Source organism: Squalius cephalus (genome assembly GCF_949319135.1).
Source record: "Squalius cephalus genome assembly, chromosome: 6".
Taxonomy (NCBI): domain Eukaryota; kingdom Metazoa; phylum Chordata; class Actinopteri; order Cypriniformes; family Leuciscidae; genus Squalius; species Squalius cephalus.
This window is the reverse complement of record NC_137127.1, coordinates 36,745,068-36,766,618: the sequence shown is the minus strand read 5'-3', so window position 1 is coordinate 36,766,618 and position 21,551 is coordinate 36,745,068. Positions and strand designations below refer to the sequence as shown.

The window sequence follows — 21,551 nt, the reverse complement described above, 5'->3', positions numbered from 1 at the left end:
GTAGGTGACCCGTACCTAGTTGTATCCCATACCTGAATGTGTACTATGTCTATGATTGAGGTGGTAAAAGGATAACCCCTCGGCCTTAATCAGACAACAAACCTCCAAAATGGCAAATGAAAATCCCATGTCAGCCAAGAGGCCAACTGATTGGATGAAATGTTGTATTTGTCAGACAGACACAAAGGAACCCCTCCAATCACCACCTACCCATCATGTTTCTCAACATGATGGCTATAAAATGATTGCCACTAACATTCCACTCTTTCACAAGATGAACAAAATGCCAATGACCCTGGACCTGGAACGACTGGATGAAGGTGGTGGTATAGAAGCTACTTTGAGAAGTAACCAAGCAAAGTATCACTACAATTGTCAACTTTGGTTCAACAACACAAAGTTACTTCGTGCCCAGAAGCAACAATCCGATGCTCAATGTAGTGAGACAGATGAAGGCCAAACAAAGCATCGCAGAACCATGATGCAGAAAAGTCTAGATGATCAGGTTTGCTTTTTTTGTGATAACATATCTCCTTAATCTGACCTACATCAGGTAATGACACTGCAACTGAATGACAGACTACATGAATGTGCACAAACACTAAATTATGCTAAATTATTGTCTCAACTAAGTGGTGCTGATGCCATTGCGCAGGAGCTGAAATACCATCATTTGTGTTTCATTCATCTTTACAGCAGAGAGAAACTCCACCTCAGAAGGCTTGAGAAAGAGTCACAGAGTGAAACGATTCAACCAGCCATCTTTCTTATGGCTCTTTCTGAACTGGTCACCTATATTGTTGAAACCAGTCTTAATTCTGATGGTCCTTCCACCTTCCCTCTCGCAGATACAGTGGGGAGAACAAGTATTTGATACACTGCTGATTTTGCAGGTTTTCCCACTTACAAAGCATGTAGTCTGTAATTTTTATCATAGGTACTCTTCAACTGTGAGTGACAGAATCTAAAGCAAAAATCCAGAAAATCACATTGTATGATTTTTAAGTAATTAATTTGCATTTTATTGCAAGACATAAGTATTTGATACATCAGATAAGCAGAACTTAATATTTGGTACAGAAACCTTTGTTTGCAATTACAGAGATCATACGCCAACTAAGCCACTCCTTAGTTGCCCTGGCTGTGTGTTTCGGGTCATTGTCCTGCTGGAAGACCCAGGCACGACCCATCTTCAATGCTCTTACTAAGGGAAGGAGGTTGTTGGCCAAGATCTCGCAATACATCCTCCCCTCAATACTGTGCAGTCGGCCTGTCCCCTTTGCAGAAAAGCATCCCCAAAGAATGATGTTTCCACCTCCATGCTTCACGGTTGGGATGGTGTTCTTGGGGTTGTACTCATCCTTCTTCTTCCTCCAAACACGGCGAGTGGAGTTTAGACCAAAATCAGACCACATGACCTTCTCCCATTCCTCCTCCGGATCATCCAGATGGTCATTGGCAAACTTCAGACGGGCCTGGACATGCTTCGGCTTGAGCAGGGGGACCTTGCGTGCACTGCAGGATTTTAATCCATGACGGCGTAGTGTGTTACTAATGGTTTTCTTTGAGACTGTCATCCCTGCTCTCTTCAGGTCATTGACCAGGTTCTGCCGTGTAGTTTTGGGCTGATCCCTCACCTTCCTCATGATCATTGATGCCCCACGAGGTGAGATCTTGCATGGTGCCCCAGATGGAGGGAGATTGACCGTCATCTTGAACTTCTTCCATTTTCTAATAATTGCGCCAACAGTTGTTGCCTTCTCACCAAGCTGCTTGCCTATTGTCCTGTAGCCCATCCCAGCCTTAAGCAGGTCTACAATTTTATCCCTGATGTCCTTACAAAGCTCTCTGGTCTTGGCCATTGTGGAGAGGTTAGAGTCTGTTTGATTGAGTGTGTGTACAGGTATACAGGTAACGAGTTCAAACAGGTGCCGTTAATACAGGTAATGAGTGGAGAACCAGAGGGTATTCTTAAAGAAAAACTAACAGGTCTGTGAGAGTCGGAATTATTACTGGTTGGTAGGTGATCAAATACTTATGTCATGCAATAAAAGGCAAATTAATTATTTAAAAATCATACAATGTGATTTTCTGGATTTCCGTCTCTCACAGTTGAAGTGTACCTATGATAAAAATTACAGACCTCTACATGCTTTTTAAGCAGGAAAACCTTCAAAATCAGCAGTGTATCCAATACTTGTTCTCCCCACTGTATGTGCAACCTGTACCAGCAGCGTATCCTTTTTTCTAACAGTGGCCCTTCCTCTCTGTGGACTACACCTTGCTGTGGTGGAGAGGCTTGTGTATAAACTCCATTGAACCTGAGAGCTAAGCCGGCGGGGATTTTATATCCCTGGCAAGTTTAACTAAGCTGGACAGGTCAAAGAAGAGGAGGCAGACAAAGCAGACAATATAACTATTTGACAGAAATGGTGGCCATCTTGAAAATGGTGGCCATCCTGAATTTTTGAGTGGCACATACCTTTTTCCAAAAGAGTGTTCCTTGAAGAGTATTTCTGCCTAATTGTATGCTTGCATCACCATTTTAACAATTTAAATAATTAAGGCGAGACACTACGGGTGAATAGGGTAAAAATTATAACTAGCAGATATCACCATGAAACTTTCCCAGTTGATTACCTACATTAAGATGAGAAAAAAATTTATTAAAAGTTTTCTGTAATTTAATGTTTAAATATGCAAATTAGACAATATCTAATTAAATATGCGCTAATTTGTATATATTAAAAAAAAAAAACGAAATCTGAGTATTGGATAAAGCCAGATTAAAAATTATTTTTTCATTGTGTTCACATATTAGATGGGGAAATTACAGAGGGATTTATGGATATCTACTTTTGTTATCCTGTAAATCAGAATATACTGTCAATAGCCTTAAAAAATGATTTTCGCCATGTTTTTTGGAATAAAATGTTATATAAATCAGGCTAGGAATAATATATTTACAGATCCCTCTGTTAATGTCTTCATAATATAACTAGGTACAAGACTGGAAAGATTGGTGTAATTAGGTGCTACTGAAGTGGAGATTTCAGACTTGGAGTATGAGAGAAAGGTCATTTTGAGAAAACGGGCTTTAAAGATTTATCATCAGCCAATGAGATTGCGCATTCAGCCCTTTTACTTTCACGATTGGTTGCTGATAAAAAGGAAATGACCATATTTGGATCCGACGGCATTGTACAGTGAAGAGAGAGCTTTCCAGCGGTGCCTGTGATGACAGAGAGCAGACAGAGATCGCGGATCGGCGGGAGGATTTACAACGACAACTTTTGTTGAATTTACGCGAAATCTACAAACGCAAACAGACAAAGTGTAGTAAAATAAGGACCTAAATGTGTATTTCGGACTTTTTTTTCAGCACAGTCTGAAAGAAGACATGTTATTGAAGACAAATATCCAAAAATCTCAAAATTGACCAGTAAAAAAAAAAAAAAAATTTTTGCCTGCCATGTCTCACCTTAATATTCGACAGGAACAGTGGCCATCTTTAAAAATGGCGGCCATCTTGAATTTTTGAGGGACAAGCATCTTTTTCTATTAACATGTCCTTTAGAGAGTATATTTGTATAAAATGTTATGCTTGGATCACTGTTTGAATAATTTATATAATAAGCATTGAATAGCAATGGCGGCCATTTTGAAAAATGGCCGCCATATTGAATTTTTTAGTGGCCAACGCCTTTTTCCAAAATAGTGGCCCTTAGAGAGTATCTGTGCCAAATTTCATGCTTCTATACCAAAGTGAACGATTTTTTTACTAATCTGCTGCACTAATTTATCATTATCAAATCAATCATGGTTTTACTTGTTTGAGTGATTCTAGTTGGACCCTTTACTATCTGCTGAAAATTATGTTTTGACATTATCATTTTCAGCTTTTGCTTACCATGTTTATCTAACCAATTTATATTAAAATCTCCAAAAACGAGACATTCAGAACGACAATTTAAACAATTCATCTAAATCACGATAAAATGAAACATCATGTGATGGTGGATTGTACAGGATTACAATATTAAAATTCATCTTGGGGGACAGTGCTACATTTAAGGCTAAACATTCCAAAGATGTGTCCAATTTGATTTCCTTACATTTAAGAATATCTCTGACATAAATCAATATGCCCCCTCCCCTGCCAGATGATCTGTCCTTTCTATAACAAACATAGCCAGGAACATCAATCATACTGGTTGCGATGTTACGATTAAGCCAGGTTTCGCTCAGAGCTAGGAAGTCTAGGTTAGAGTCCATCAGTAGATGTTGAATCTGATCTCCTTTTGATATTATACTCCGAATGGTCAAGTGTCCACCCAGGATACCCTTAGGTTTAGACACAGAGTCCCATATCACCTTTGCATGATTTACAGTCTGGAAAATTCGAAAATTCTTGTTGGCCATTACTTCTCTGAGGAGGGTAGGAGATCTCCAGGTGCTCTCTATATCCAACGGGGGCCTGGAGTTTGCTCCAGGCAACATCAAAGTCATTCTACATCCTAGGCCGGGCTATTTGCCCAAGGTGCCATCTAATGTGGCACGGCCTACGGTTCTGCAGGCTTTTCATCCTCCACCTCACGTGATGGCGGATGAGGAGAGACTTCACCTGCTCTGCCCTGTCAGAGCTCTCAAAATATATATCCAGAGGTCCTCCTCATGGCGGAAGTCAGACCAGTTGTTAGTGTGTTTCGGGTCGCCCAAGAAGGGGCTTCCCGCTTCCAAACAGACCATTAGCAACTGGATTGTCCAAGCTATATCTATGGCCTACCAGGAGCGCAATTTGCCTTCACCTCTGGCCATGAGGGCTCACTCTACCAGAGGCATGGCGTCCTCTAGAGCCCTCCTCTCAGGGGCCCCGATCCAGGAAGTCTGAGATGCAGCAGGATGGGCCACCCCTCACACTTTTATTAGATTATACAGCCTGGACATTCCATCGACAACTGACACCCTTGTGCTCTCGTCCTAAGTGTGCCTGTGCCAGCTTCACACTAGGACAGGCAGGGCTCGTTGTGGCATAGTGGGTACTTGTCCCCCAAAGTGTCATTCGACTCAGTTCGAGTTCCCTCGAAAGGGAACGTCTCGGGTCGTGACTGTAACCCTTGTTCCCTGAGAAAGGGAACGAGAACTGCATCCCTTCGCCACGCCTCCCCCTGCCTGGGAGTGCTTGCTTCATCACAGAAGGCTATCTCTGTTGTGTGCCGGCGTCCTTTTTTAGCTTCCGCATATGCCGTCACACATTACGTCATAACGCAACACCAATCAGGATTGGCTTAGTTTCATTCATACTTCAGAGGCGCTACGCTGAGGGGTGTTCCCCCAAAGTGTCATTCGACGCAGTTCTTGTTCCCTTTCTCAGGGAACAAGGGTTACAGTCGTAACCCGAGACGTTTTTCGTTGTGAAAGACAAACTGCTTTGTTTGGCCTTCCAAAAGTGGACACAATTAGAAAACAGTGCTTAAGCTTTATTTACAACACTGTTCCAGAACAGTGCAACTAAAATGTTTGACTGTGTGCTGCGCATTTTTCGGAGGACTGTTTCCAGAACCTGCGAGAGTACAAGGCCGGCTGTGCACAGACGCTGATTCTAAAAAGTGGGCAATACATCTTTGCATCACACAGCCTGTAAGTTTTCATATTTTAAAGGTCCCATGGCATGAAAATTTTACTTTATGAGGTTTTATAACATTAATATGAGTTCCCCTAGCCTGCCTATGATCCCCCAGTGGCTAGAAAATGTGATGAGTGTAAACCAAGCCCTGGGTATGCTTTTTTATCTTTTATCTATCTTTGAGAAAATGAAAGCTCAGACTGGCAAATCTGGAATCTTCCCCTTATGTCGTCATAAGGGGAAAGGTTACCTCCCCTTTCTCTGCTTTGCCCGCAGAGAGAATTTGGCCTGCCCATGAGAAAATGAGCTACGCGAGCACGATATTGTTTTTTCCTCGAGAGACATCATTGCTTGCAAACGAGCGAAGCATGGCAGTTGCTCAGTGTTTGGATGTACAAATGAAGATAATCTTTCTATCAACATCGTTCAATACTGTTTATTACGGTGGCCCAGTAGTGCACAACACAACGAAATTTAAAAAGCAAACATAAGTTCACAACACAACGAAATTAAACCACAACACAACGAAATGAATCCACAACACAACAGAAATGAGCCACAACACAACGAAATAAAGCCACAACACAACGGAAATGTTCCCGACCACTAGAGGGCTCTCGCAGCGCGGTAAAATTAGTTTTCCTTGAACATTGTTCTATAGAGTCGGTAGTCTTAATATATCAATACCACGATTCATTTTCCCCGAGGCCCACCACTCTCGCGTTCGAGCAAGGGTCCTCGTGGGACCTCCTTACCCTAATTTGAGCTCTCTGGGTCTTCGCGTTGTCGAGATACGAACGATTTTTTCTGAGATTGTGACATCACCGGCGGCCCGCTGGCGACCGCCATTTTGAAGCTCGCCCGGTGGTTTTCGCACTTTTCGGCTAATATTTCCATAAAAACACTGAAAAATTCTAAAATTCTGGTGCCTCCTTTGGAGGGTGTGGTTGTCAGGTAGGGTGGCCCATGAGCTTCAGTGCCTGGGGGCCCCTGGGGGTACTAATCCAGCCTTGCTAGGAACCTACCACAAGTTTTGGGACATGGAAAAAAAAAACCTTCAGGTGAATTACAGTAGGCCTGTGCTGTGCATTCAGGGAGCTATTGGAACAATTTCACCTGTTTGTAAGTCAGTCTGGTTAATAAGAACTACAACCTTTGAAACATGATTTTAAAAAAAAAAAAAAAAAAGTTTATTATTAGAAATTTCCTAAAAAAAAATTGTTTACTGTAAATACATGAAGGGGGTTATTGAAAAAAAAAATCAGCTGTAGTAAGTAAGTCTACTACCAATACAATCAAGATTTGGATTCGGAACATGTCTGTTTTTGAATGTTTAAAGTAATTTTAATGAATACAAATTATAAGTTTTAACAACTTGAAGGAATTGGCGGACATTCCATTAGGGATCATGCGCTGTGGTAGCACGTCAAAGCATTCTAGAGTATAAATATGCAGCTATAATGCATGTAGGTGATTTTGAATTAACCTGTTAAGCTGCAACCCCACTTTTGAAAAATCCCCAGAAATGACATACCCAAACTGAAACAGATACAGTTCATGAACCCTTTGCACTAAAAGCACAAGTATGATCTCATTTGAAAGCTGACACCTGGTAGTGTATTGTAAATGTAGAATTAATTATTGTCATAATGATTTTTTTTTTTTAAATAGCTTCAAAGTTTTGTAAAGTTATTAGAATTTTTTTTTTATGAAACATATTAATGAAAATAAAATTGAAGTTGGCACTGGAGCAATCTAGAAATGCACTACAGCTAAAGCCACATGTCTAAACATTTTATATTTAAAATATGAAGATAATAAGTCTAAAACTCTGTATTTAGTTAAATGTTTTTCAAGATCATGTCATGACTTTATTTTGATTAGGCTACTCTAAAAATGCTACTGATGTTTAGTCGTCTTCTAAGCATCCATTCAGACTTTTGTCTCTATTGTTTTGTGGTGCAAACGAGCCCCATTCAGTCTCAGTCTCCCCCTGCACACATTCACACCTCTCCAGCCTGGTTATGGCTCTAAATATGCATTTCTTTTGTCTGCATTATAGTTACTAACGACTGGCTATTCACAGCCTATTCATAGGGTTTCAATCCCTAATTTCTTTTATCAAAGTTCTCACTTCACATTTGAAGTGCACTAAATAGTGGTCAAATGCACTAAAACATATCAGTAAGCATTCTTATTTAGAACAAAATTCATAAAAGAATAACCCCTGGTGGCAGGTGCACCTGGGCTAGCTAGCATGTTAGCTTAGCACACCATCAATACACGACCATTTATGAGATTAAAACCATGTTTGTGCTCCAAACTTACTTCATAATGCAATCGAGTGTTTTAAATAATCTTCTGTGATATAATTTGGCTTCAGATAAAAAAAAAATCAGACAGAAAACATTATTTATAGTTTTATGCACGATGATAAAGTCTATATCGATTAGCATTACATTATAAATATAATCTATTATTATGAAAATACCTGGCATGGCTTGAAGAACACAGGCAAATCAAATATCATAGCAAACATGTTTATTGTCTTCAAAACATGCATATTACAGCGGGATCTCTGTAGCTTTGTGTGTAGCAGTGACGTCCTGGAATGTCACATGATTATGGCTCTTCTTCATGTCCCATATATGGATTATTTTTTGTGCATATAGCGCCCTCATGCTATTGGTATGAATTGAAAACACTGCACATCTCAGTAAGAAGCGATCATAATGATTACATCGACGCATTTGGGTATAAATTCAATAAATATTATTCCTGTCTTTAGAAATATGACGTGAATCTATGAGAATATATCAATATTTCTCCAAGTTTGCACATTTTTGAGCTAAAAGCCCTGAAGGACATTGTTTTGTGTATCGCTGTCATGACGACAGCACGGGAGTTTTTTATGAATGAAAGCGGCTGACGTGCATAATTCATATTAAAGGTATCGACTCATTTTTTCATTTCATAACTCCTGACACAAATTAAGACATAACTGTCACTATAAGTTTCTCAGAATACAATAGTGGTCAAATACTGAAACTTGAGTATTATATCTTTTTAATGATGTATAGTTTGTCAAGGTATAACATTAAATCTGATAGTAACTTTGAACTATATAAATAAAAAAACGCTTCAGTGCGCCCACGCACTGGTGAAGCTTAACAGGTTAATAAATGTCGATAAACAATGGTTGTATACATACTGTTAAAACTAATTGTGGTGTTGATATATCTTTTAGACTGCTAACTCTATAGAACAGTGGCATGGAAAACTAACTTTATCGCCTTCCGAGAGCCCTCTAGTGGTTGGGAGCGTTTCCGTTGTGTTGTGGCTTTATTTCGTTGTGTTGTACATTTTCCGTTGTGTTGTGGCTTATTTCCGTTGTGTTGTACATTTTCCATTGTGTTGTGGCTCATTTCCGTTGTAATGTGGATTAATTTCGTTGTGTTGTGCACCACTGGGCCACCGTAGTTTATGCATCAGTAAATAAAGCCAGTGACTAAACGATCAACTTCACGTCGTTTCTCTTAGTAGGATGAAAATAATCTTATTTAAACTGTGATTAAAATATATACAGAAAGCAGTCAAAGAACAATCCCTTTCCAATTGCCCAAGCTGTCAATCACACAGCGAGAGTTTATCTGGATACTTGCCAAAACTCGTTATGAAATCAATGACACTGTTACACTGCACAACGAAGCTCTTACTGTATTTACATCATGTTTGCATTGGTGAAATCATTAGTGAGAGTGCAGAAACTGCGTTGCAATGATAAGATCTTCATTCACGTGATCAACAGACTGTCATCTGCTCAATGCTCATCACTGCAACCTTTTATGTGATGGGAATAGATCTAAATACTTTAAAAACTTCTCACAATTTGTTAATCTCGATAGCTGTAATAGTAAAAAGGTATAATAGCTGTAATAGTAAAAGTTTTCAAGAGAGTTCCACATGTAATTCTAGTTATTTCATATGCAAGCATGTCAGCCAATCACAGCAGTGAGCGTTTACTGCAGACATCCCACAGCAGACATGCCCCTTCAAACAGAGCGTTCAAATCAGAGGCTAAAATCAGGCTAGGAAAATGCCTTTTATTTCTAAATGATGACAATTTTTGATCTAAAAAACATACTAACATTATAAGGGCACCCCAGGAAACATTATAAAATAATAAAATAATCCATGCCATAGGACCTTTAAGAATTTGCTACTGACTATTCAAACGCAAGTAGTGCTTGCTTGTCATTTCTACGATCACAAATGCAGACATAGTTTTATGTTTATAGTGTAAAAAATACAGTATAAGTCATTATAATCAGTAACTCCCCAATGAAATAAAACCTTACCAATCTGATACGATCTGGTCCAGTCGCGCTGGCAAAGTTGATCAATTAGCTTGGTCATCTGCATTTTCCGGATCAGATTCGGGCTTGAATTGATAAGGTAGTACTGACATTATCACCTGTCATTATTACTTTGAGAGCTGATGTTTCAAATATGGTAATGGGTGTGGCATTTCCGTCATGCACTTAAGGTTTTTGGGCCAATCACAATGCACTGGTTCGCTGGCCAATCAGAGCACAACGCACTTTTCAGAACGATGAGCTTTGTAAAAATGAACGTGTTTCAGAAAGGCGGGGTATAGATGAGACACAATAATGTACAGCATGTGTAAAATAATTACTTTTTTTAACCTAAAACCGCGTAAACACATTGCATTAAACCAAATACACAAAATAATGTTCTTTTTAGAACCATCATATGACCCCTTTAACCCTCTGGGGTCTGAGCTGTTTTCTGGGCCAAGGAGGTGTTCTGACATGCTCTGACATTTGTGCTTATTTCTGTTACTTGTGACATTTTCATGGCTAAAGTCTAATTACACTGTATTCAGCACAAACTCTGCTACAATAATATATCAGCAGCATGTGTGTAAAAGTTTGTAGTTTTGAGATAATGACATTTATGCATGGTTTGTGAAAATACAAAAAAAAAATTCTCACTGAAATAAGGTCATGAAACCCATACTGATTATTTCTTCACAAGTCTTTTGAAAATTGTAGGACGTAGCCTAGAATATTTGCTCTAAAACTATGTCAAAATCACCCTGACTGCTCATTCAGAGAAGACAATATATTGATTTAAAATTTTTACGACGTGTTTTGTGCCACAAAGCTTTATGCGGGAGCTCATTAATATGTAAGCTTTTCACACCTGAGAAAGACAAAGACCCTCCCCTAACGGCCCTATTAGGAGCTATCAGGCCCTATCGCTTTTAGAATGGCTTTTAGATTGTTTGATTTATTTACAACACAACATAATCCAAAGATACACAACAAATGACAAAAAAGCACTCATTGAAACCAATGATCCAAAGACAGAGACCTTTGTGCCATTCCTAAAAACTTTGTACATACCTTTCATTTCCAAGGTGTTTGATTTTCATTTTACCAGGTTCATGTACAGAGACTCATGTGAATGTTGAAGTCAGCAGGACTCAGTGGCATCTGGGCCCTGAAAAAAAAAAAAAAAAAGTGAACATACTGTAGCGTTTATTGGTAACAATCGTAATTAGGTCATATATGAAATATTAGCTCGAGCAGTAAGGAAATTTGGGGAAATATTAAAATCATAACTCATAGTCATAATTCATAAATTTCACATATGCTATTACATTACCTGCTAATTATCAAAAATATTTCGTTCTATAACTGGTCTCTCATCAGTCATTCGACCAGCGAATACTTTGATTATACCAGTTAAGAAGGAATATTTATATTATCAAACCTCAGACAAATTCTCTCCTGGCCGTGGATGCAAATTGCTGGGTTTATGAATTAAAATAAAGAGCTAGTAGCCAGATCTTATCGCAATTTCATTGACAATTACATTGGTGGGATTGTAACACAGAGTCAGTCAAAGTATAAAAGATTTATTTAATCAAAAATTAAACACACAGGATTATATGCATATAGGACGTAATATAGGCTAATCTACGTACGTAAAATTACACAAGACACACGAACGTTTAAACAAACAAACATAAAACATGACTTGATCAGAATGAACATAGGAAGAAAGTGAGGGAGAAAGTATGGTAATTTACAAACAGAACCTTTTAAGAGACAACTGTGAAAGCAGCTTCGAGAGAGATCATTTGAATACTTGCGATTCTGTTCCTTTGTCTGTGTGAAGCTGGCGGAGCCGGATCACGTGCGTTCTTCTTCTGGATCGTGTCTCATCGATTTGTAGGCTTGCGTTTCGCGTGAAGTTCTTAAAAACTTACTGATCGTAACATTACCGAGAGGTACGGAAGTCTCTTCCCGGTGCGGGAAGGGCGAGAAAACTTGGTTACAGGACGAGACTGGATTTCTACATCCGCGGTTCGTTTGGATGAAGGCCCTGTCCCCTCTCCCGAGTGCAGAGTTCAGAGTTCGGAGTCACGAGGGTGAGAGCGTATGAGAGCAAAGAGAGAGAGACGTCTGCTTGTGTTGTGGTTTTTAAAGCAGCGCGGGGTAACGCCCTGTTTGATGACGGGACCCAATGAAATCTTTCGGTTCTGAGGCGGGAGCGTTTCATTGTTTGTGAAGGAACGCCTCTTCTGATCGTACACGGAAAAATGCATTAACTTTAATACCACATTATGTCTAGGAATAAACATTTTGTGCGGAATATAGTTTCTATCTCTGTATAAAGAAGCTCAGTACGATCCGTAAGATATCACACCCGACATTAATATCAGTTAATGAAACAGATACATCTCAAATGTATCAACACACGTGTCCATTACATCTGCAGAGGTGCATAAATATCTCAATTTATCCCATCACATCCCATAGACAAGAAAACTACATAAAAACATTTTGATAATGATTCATGCGTGTGTGTAACTTGTATTTTAGGAGTTTCAGAGTGGTTTGGTGTGTGTGTGATTCAGAGCGGGTTTTCTGTTGAGATCGGAATGTCAGTAATGTCTTTGAAGCTCACACTGTCGAGAGGGGGGGAAGTGAGTCGTAAACGGGGGTTCAGTTACAGAGTTTGCCAAGTCTGTGGGACTTAGAAAGTGTTTTCACTTTTAATTAGTATATAAATTAAAAGTCCATTTTTACCCATCGAGCCATAGTCGTTACAATACTGATATCAAGAGAAAGGCCTGCACGATTTTGGGAATACATTTTAGATTTTTCTGGTTAAAATTGCTTTTTAAAATTCACAGAATACACACACACACACACACACGTTTCCAACAATATATAATATAATGAAAACCAGGTTTGTTGTGCCTTGTAGGCATAGGCTATGCGCAGTGCTGCATAAAATAATAATAACAATAACCATAGCAGCCTATAAATCTTCCAAAATATTTCAGTAACAACTAAGCTAGAGAAAAATATATTGATTATCATGTTACTTCAAATGTTTCCATTCGTTATGATATGAAATGAGATAATAGTAAAAACATGAAGCCGTTTGGTGCTTTTCAAACGCGATCGCGATACAAAATATGATACATTCAAACGTGGTCGCGCTCAAATATAAAACATTATGGTTACCATATACATATCTACGTTTGAGCAGATATCCACAAACACAGTAACAGTAAACACGGGTCTAAATATTATAATATTAACCATATATCTAGCAACAGTTCAACTGCAATGTGAAATTTATGCAACAATAACAAACTAATATGTAAGAATTTCTTACCTTACATCTTTCTTGTCTTCAAATCGCGTTCTTCTTCTTCTGAGGTAGCCTAAATCCAATGTAAGCTCACAGTGCGCCTTTCAAACTCGACGAAAAGCAGAGACTTGTGAAGTGTTTTGGTGCTTTGTTTTTGAGGTAATGAGCGCGTTCGCGTTCCATGTGGAGATTTGCATGTGAATATCTTTTGCGCGAGTGGGCGTGTTCAAATTAAAAATAATTAGGAAGCGTTTGAGAAGCTGGACATCTTGTTGGTTTTATACAAATTACTTAAACAGAGAATATTTGTTTTCAGTTTGAATCCGATCATTTAAAAGTACACACTTAAATGTTTATAAAGGTATATGGCTCATAAATGTGTGACAAGTATTCGCTGAGTTTTGTTTCAGTTTATAGACGTGCTCAAGAAAAAAAAGTTCACCGTGACGGAGAGGCAGAACGCACACCCTGTTTATTTTCTTTATTTTACAAAAGCACAGTGTTTTGATTTGATTGTAAGTGGACACATACAAAAGTAGAAATATCACAGATTCTTTTTTTATATTTCTTTTTTCTGTATGACCATAAATGACGGAGTAATTTAAGTTTATAGTTCTACAATGTGAAGAAAATCCAGCAAAACGCGCAGGCGCGTTTGCCGACCTCAGAGGGTTGAGGTTACATGATTCATAGGACATAACAGTACACTTTACACAAATGTTTTTAATACATACATGTGTGTGTAAACCAATAGTGACTAATAAACAAAATTTACAAAAAATAAATAAACCCAAAATGATAAACAGCCTTTGAAATAATTACATTTTTAATAAAATGTTCTCCTTGCGCTTGAATATTGTCTCTTTTAATGTCTTTTTCTCTCTAGCGATGGACTGTATGATGTCAGAGTGGTCTGAGTGGTCAGAGTGCAGTAAGTCCTGCGGGAAAGGTCACTTGATCCGTACACGCATGATCACTCTGGAGTCTCAGTTTGGAGGAGATCCATGCCCTGAGACCATGCAGAGAAAAACATGCAAGATCAAGAAGTGTAATCAAGGACGCTTAAACAGTGACGAGAGGAAGAGACGCAAAGAAGACCGTAAGAAGAGGAGGAACAAACAGGGAAGGGAAGAGAGCGCAGATGAGCTCGCAGGTGAATATGCACGTCATCTCTGTTAAAGGGATACTCCACTGAAAATTCTCTCATAACTTATTCACTCTCATGCCGTCCCAGATGTATATTACTTTCTTTCTTCTATGAAACACAAATCTGACGCTTTAAAAACAAGGCAAAACAGACACTGCTGTAATTCAAGTGACCCCATCAGATTAGATTAAAAAAAAAGTTTATTGTCATTCCAGCCATATACAGGTATACAGCGTGACAAATGTCACTAGATTGCACGAAATCTACAGTGCAATTTACAAAAATTACAATTATGAGGACAATTACTTAACTAGTAGTAGTAGCCCTTTATTGTCACTTAAGCCCCTTTCACACAGCGCGATGATCCCGGCAAATTACCGGGAAATTGCCAGAACGCCTTCTGTGTGAACGCAAACACGACCCGGGATTGATGCCGGCATCGATGCCGGCATCGATGCCGGGTTGGGGACCTAGTAACATTGCCGTGTTCAGTCCCGGAACGCGCACTGTGTGAACAAGAGCCGTAATAATGCTGTATCGTAGTGATGAAGCTGAAGCCGGGATCGTTCGCCAGCTAGTGAAATGGTACGTAATGCGCAAGTTTATGATCGAATCAGAGAAAAAAATGCACAAGCGTGGTTTCTCGAGAGAGAAATCGCAGCTCATAAGCAAACTTAAGACGCTGCTGAGACATTACAAGTCACATCAATGTCACGTGTCTTTACAGGATTTTGTGTATGTGTAGGCCTGGAGAGTCGCTACGCCTGGCATCATAATCTAGGTGCCTCGGTCCGCAGAATGGTCATAGCGATACACAGCAAGTTGCCATGGAGACAACCTTGATCAGGTCCCAGACAGAGTCAACAATCAGCAGGTGTCTTTGGGGAGTGGGGGAAGGAATGCAAGAGCGTCTCACTGCAGTGCTCTTCCGGGGGAGTTGTTGTTCCAACAGCGGCCTTGGCCAAGGCTAGTGCCGGTTGAGGGGGGCCGAAAGCAGATAAGATTGGGATTGTTTGGTCTTGGGGCGAGTAGCCGCATTCCAATTTACACGACTATTCTCCTGGTCCATTTTGCTCTCCGAATCGATCTTCAATCATGACGGGCAGCCTTGGGCTTTGGACAGCTGTCACCGTCTTCTTAATTCCTCGATAAACCAGGGCAATGCCTAATCCAATCAGCAGAAAACCTGTTATCATGGTTCCGAATAGGTAGATATTTTCAATGTCCTCCACGGAAAGAGCCGCCAGACACACGACCCGCCACCTCTCCCACGCGTCCATCGTGTAGCCAGCTGCGAACGTTCCGGCAGGGCAGTCAGGTTCCCCCGAACCCAAGCTTCTCGTCGAGAAGATGGTGTCAACTGCGTTGAGAGACCAGTTGATCAAATCCATGATTTCTTAGTTCGGAGAGCAGTGCGGAGAGAGTCTCTCAAAGTACAAGACAGTAGACTAGACGAGACTAGAGGTGCAAAGCAGGAGAGGTAATGGGGAGAAGAGGGAGAGAAAATGCAACCGCCTTCATTGAGAGCCAAAGAAGAAATCTACTAATCTACTAATACAATTACTTCACTGTAATCAATACACTCTAAACAATATACTTAAAATAAATATAAGTGATGGAATCAAAAGTGGCAGGTGATTTTGCATTGATAGCAGCTGTGTGGTAAAAATACCTGAGGTATTAAAATGAAGATAACAATTATTGGGATATTTTGCGATGCTATGGGTCTTGTTCACACAATGTGTTTTTCATAAATGTCTGAAATGGTAGGAAGAAATGTTCTAGTAATCTTCTCTGCAGCTCTTACAATGTGTTGCAGGGCCTTGTGGTCTGAAGCACTGCAACTGCCAAAACTAGACAGTGATGCATGTTAATAGTTAATATGCTATCAATGGTTCCTTTGTAAAACATGCTAAGGATGGATGGGAGTTGGTTTGCCCATGTCAGTCAATGCAGAAAGTGGAGATGTTGCTGTGCTTTCTTGGCCAGTGAGGTGGCACTGAGGGACGAAGTTTGATCATCTATGGTGTGTAGACCCAAAAACGTAGTGATAGTTTTAGAAATTATAGGTTTGTGTGAGAAAACTAAAACTAAACTTTTAAACTATAAACCATCACTTCTGACCAACTGTGAGGATGCTGTGAAGTGTGATATAAGCAAATTGTGAAACTCTCACAAGAAATGATGCAGAAGCACAGAGAACCATCACTTTTTCTCTCACATGCCTATAATTTTGCTTCAGAAGACAGTGATTGCAGTGAGTGATGCATTAACATTTGTTGTGTGAATTTTGAAGCCTGAACTTTGAAGGAAGCCTGGACACTTGCATTATATGGAGCACAGCATTGCTGCTGACATTCTCCATAAGTAATTATGAATCATCACATCACCACTAGAGATACTGAAGATCTCCTTAGACAGGATCACAATATGAATATAACTTGCAGATGTCAATGAGTAGCATAACAATACCACTTCAGACGCTGACACTACACGCTCTGTTAGTAAATTAGCATTAAGACATAGACACTTAAGATGCAGACATTCTCCATTAGTAATTCTGTAGGCTATCATTACATTGACACTGTGGATACTGGGGCTCTTTATGCTCTTTTTTTGCCCATCAGAGTCATAACAGTGTCATTAAATTTGTAATTGAGACTACAGATGCAGTTACTTACTCTCTTGTTGGCAAATCAGCATCACAACATCACCACTGCAGATTCTAATGTTCTCTGTTAGAAATTATGTTTAATAACATCACAACTACAGATGTAAAAGCTCTCCTTTACTAATTCAAAACATCATAACATCACCACTACAGACAATGTCACAGAACAGAATTTCAGATGACTTGACTGATCTTATTGCCACTAACAGCATTTGTATCTGGTCTGAATTTCTTCCAAAAGGATGCAAAATTAAGCCGTGGTCTGGATGGACTGACTGTACCAAGCTGTGTGGTGGGGGAATCCAGGAGCGGCTAATGACGGCCAGGAAGAGATTCAAAAATGCACAGCTAAATAGCTGTCAAGACCGAAAGGAGATACGGGCCTGCAATGTCCACCCCTGCTAGAGCTGTACTGAATGGGCTTGTGGGATTGGACCCAATCTAGGTTGTGAACAGACTGTGACAATGTCTTGCAGTAATTTAATGCACTCTGTTCAGGGTTGGAAAGCTGCAACAGGTAGTCTGTTATTTTTGTTTTCTAGAATTTATAGTGACCCGGGCCTTGTCTAGCCTGTAAACAGATGCGAAACCAAGAAGGAGGGTGCTCAGAGTTGCAATGTACTGTACAATTCAGATGTATTAATATGCATTCATATATATTTAAGAGTAGCAGCCCTTTGAGAAGCTTTGAAGTTCTTTTAAAGATTGTTTTTTCACTAGCAGGACCATGGAATTAATGTGTTCTGACATGAAATTTAAAACAAATTTCTTCTTTTATACTCTGTGATACACACACACACACACACACACACACACACACACACACACACACACACACACACACACACACTCACACTCATGTGATGTGAAATATATAAAACAATATTCTTTTTATTTTTTTTTTATTTTTTTTTTTTGGCTATTACAAACAGACCAAAAGAAAAATTGACAAGTACACATGTTCCCATTCAACCTGTAATCAAAGTGATCACAAGAGCTACATTTAGATGCAAGCAAAAAATTAATTCAAGAGATTTGAAATTCAATGTTAAAATGACCATAAATATCCAGGGTTTTTTTATTTTTTTCAGCCTGGTCTCAATTAAACAAAGGTATTAGTTTGCAACATTTAAACAAAAGGTACAAACGAGTAAAAAAACATACTTTTTTTTTGTACATTTGGATAGATACTGAAACTTACAATATGGAATTATTGATGACATCTAAATAATGTAAATATTATTATGTATTTGCAGCTATAGAAATGTAAAATATTTACAAATCTTTTATGTCATGAATATATGTATAGTTACATCTTTATCATTTTATAGATTTTAGATCCCTTGACCCTACCACCAGACCTAAACATAATCACTTTTATAGAGTATAAAAATAATATATAAAACATAACAGGCAGAGAAATGTATAACGACCACTTAGTTTCAATATACCATTAAATACATATTTAATGCTAATCGCTAATCTCACTCCTACCTCTAAACCAAACAGGTAAAATAGTCAGCTGTGTTAAATGCATTTGAAAACGTAGTCTTGTTGATCATAAATACACAATCAAACTATTAATTCCAAAATTGGAATATTTATAAGTAAGGATTTGTAGTGTGTCTATAAAGTTGTTCATACATCTATAATTTACATTTTAGATGTTGTCAATGTTGTACTTGTTATTGTCTATTCAAATGCAAGTTAATGGTATAAACACACTTTTTCATAAAATACATGAGAGATGAGATTTTACTTGCATCTAAAGACTTCTATTCTGTTAGTTTTGACATCTTAAAAGACTATTATTTATTTTTTGCTTTTTACTCCACTTAGCTCTTCAATATACAGTGATCCAAAAATAATTTCGATACTTAGTCTCACTTAAAATGTATGATTTTTGTATTGTACTGGAAGATAAATTATCAAACCAAATGGCATCCTCAAAATGTTGTTAGACCTTTTCTTAGAGCTTACTTCGAATTGATTTTTTTTAATTATTTTTTTTATTTAATTTTATCTTGCTGGTATCACACAAGTGTCATAGCAAAGTACACCAGTGTAGTACCTCATTTTAACTTATTCCACTATACAAAAATAATAATAAACTAACCACTAACATTTGACAACCAGAGAGTATGCAAATACAAAATAATGTATTTATTTTGAACATTACATCTATTGTTTAATCATTTAAATTGTAAGAGACATGTTGAAAAGTGTGCTTGTACAATGTTTTAAATAAATAGTTCATGGTTTTATATATTTTATTTAATGCAATAACATTCATACAGTTTAGGTATGTTTTCAGTGTCTTAATATTTTGGGGAAACATTGCAACACTAAAAAATATTAACATTCACATATTTTTGAGTTGTTGGAATCTTTGTTTTTCACAGCCAAATCACAGCATAAACATTTGTGCACTATGAAAGAAAGGAAGGCCACTCAAAAAGTAAGATGTAATTCATTTAAAGCCTATATGATATACAGTACAGGTAACATCTGCAGTTAAACAGTCAGTCATTGGGCAAAAAAAAAAAAAAAAAAAAACCTCAAGACCCAGTCAATTTCCCGTATTGTAGCCCTTTTGTAAATCAAGCCCTAGATCTGGCAATATGTTTGATTTTAACATGTTCTCTGCCCAGACGTATTGCCACGTATGCAAACCAGCTGTACTTACTTTTGCAAGATTACTGTAAAATTGTTGTGGGAAAAATATACTATTCTTGAGTACTGATAATGGCTATAAGCCAATTCAAATAAGTAATGGAACTGTTGTCTCCAGTGATTCATTTTTGGTGTGTAATTTTCCTGAACTAAAGCACATATAACCAGCCATTCCAGGATTTTCTCTGTCTCATGTTTGAAATGAATGCTGTCTAGGACCCACTGATCTGTTATTATTTTGTTCCCCAATGTAAGATGTAGATACCATTTAACTGAAATATGTTATTTGTTGGATTTTGATTTGCTTTGGTTTTATCAGCCCTTCTGATAACTCTTTTTTTATATATAAGAAATTGTTCTTACCAAAGTCTTGCGTAGATGTTTTGTAGTTGTCTCTCTTCCTTGTTGGTCATCTGACATGATTCATACTTTTTGAATATTTGCCCTTTACAATAAAAGGAAATGTTACAAAGTGCCTAATTCATTTCCTGATTATTTGTGCTAAAGGTTTTGTTATATAATCCCATCCCACTAATCATATAATCCCAAAAACAGTACAAATGCATCTAAATAACACATTTGTTGTGCCACGAGGCTTGGTCTTGGGCCCTTTGTTGTTCTCTCTGTTAGTGATCTCTTTCAATACTGTCAATACTGTTGTCAACAGGTACCAGGAAGCTAAGCGACAGTCGATGGCATTCGATAGTCGAGGGAGTTAATTCCTCACCGCATCCAAGAGCCATTGGCATCCATCAGCCATTCCCAGCCAGGCCCTGGTTCCAGAAGGGACGAGCAGAAGGCTAGCGTAGCTGCTTGCGCCTCTTCTCACAGAGATAGGTGGTCGGGCAGCATGTGCAAACACAGCTATCCAGGAGGAGGTTCGATCTGAGGCCTGTGATCTCTTGTCGGTGTGAATAAAAAGAAGACCTGACTCCTTTGAAACCAGGTCACTGGGGGCAAGCCTTCTCGTGGTAGATCTAGGTACACCACAACATGTACCAGGCCTCCCGTGATGCCATCAGAGGGTGTTTCTGCCAACCCCACTACCATTGGTGATTCGGAAGCAGAGGCACTCTGTATTTTATCTGCCCCATCTTCACTCACGGGCAATCTTTCTTCAGAGTTTGTTTTGATTGTTCCCTGCCAGTTCTGATTGAGAGCCCCGAACAGGTTGATTCTATTGATTAAATTATCCATCTGTCAGACTTTGGGGCAGCATGGCAACTTCTGCTCAAAGTCTATCAGTAGGTCCTGAATACTGAGGAAAGGTTACAGAACTCAGTTTGAATCTCACCTCGCTTCAATAATGTATTAGAAACAGTGGTGAACCAATAACAAATTATTTTGTCTCTCTTGGCAAAAGGGGGTGTTTTTGGGCCCTGTAGAAGTGTTGATGCCCTGACATTTGTGCTTTTTTTCAGTTGCTTAATGTATCAAGGTATGTTGTTATGGGAAGGAGGAGACAGGAACCAGCAAACGTTCAACATACTTTAATAATCATTTAAAATAAATAAACAAAACGAAAGTAAAGGTGACAGCCCCTCACGGACTACTGCCACACACTAGGGGTGTCCCCGACTATGGATTTTCATAGTCGAATCAGAATCGTCAAGTCTTGCCTATAGTCGACTAATAGTCGAATCATGTGTATGGGGGTGGGGGCGGGGGTTTAACATTTCAAAGCCGCGATGTACAGAAAATCACACAAAGATATAAGAAAATGTATAAAAATATTTTGG

General features: G+C 38.7%; 1 protein-coding gene across 2 annotated transcripts in view; it reads left to right on the top strand.

Moving 5' to 3' along the window:
- The window catches only part of spon1a (spondin 1a), a 341,163-nt gene extending 321,035 nt beyond the window's left edge, over positions 1 to 20,128 (top strand). For both annotated transcript variants that reach the window (XM_079874223.1, XM_079874222.1), the window contains 2 exons: positions 14,208 to 14,474; positions 17,381 to 20,128. In XM_079874223.1, the coding sequence (XP_079730349.1) occupies positions 14,208 to 14,474; positions 17,381 to 17,544 (431 nt within the window). In that variant the 3' untranslated portion in view covers positions 17,545 to 20,128. The remainder of the gene's footprint in view (positions 1 to 14,207; positions 14,475 to 17,380) is intronic.
- Positions 20,129 to 21,551: the final 1,423 nt, after the last annotated feature.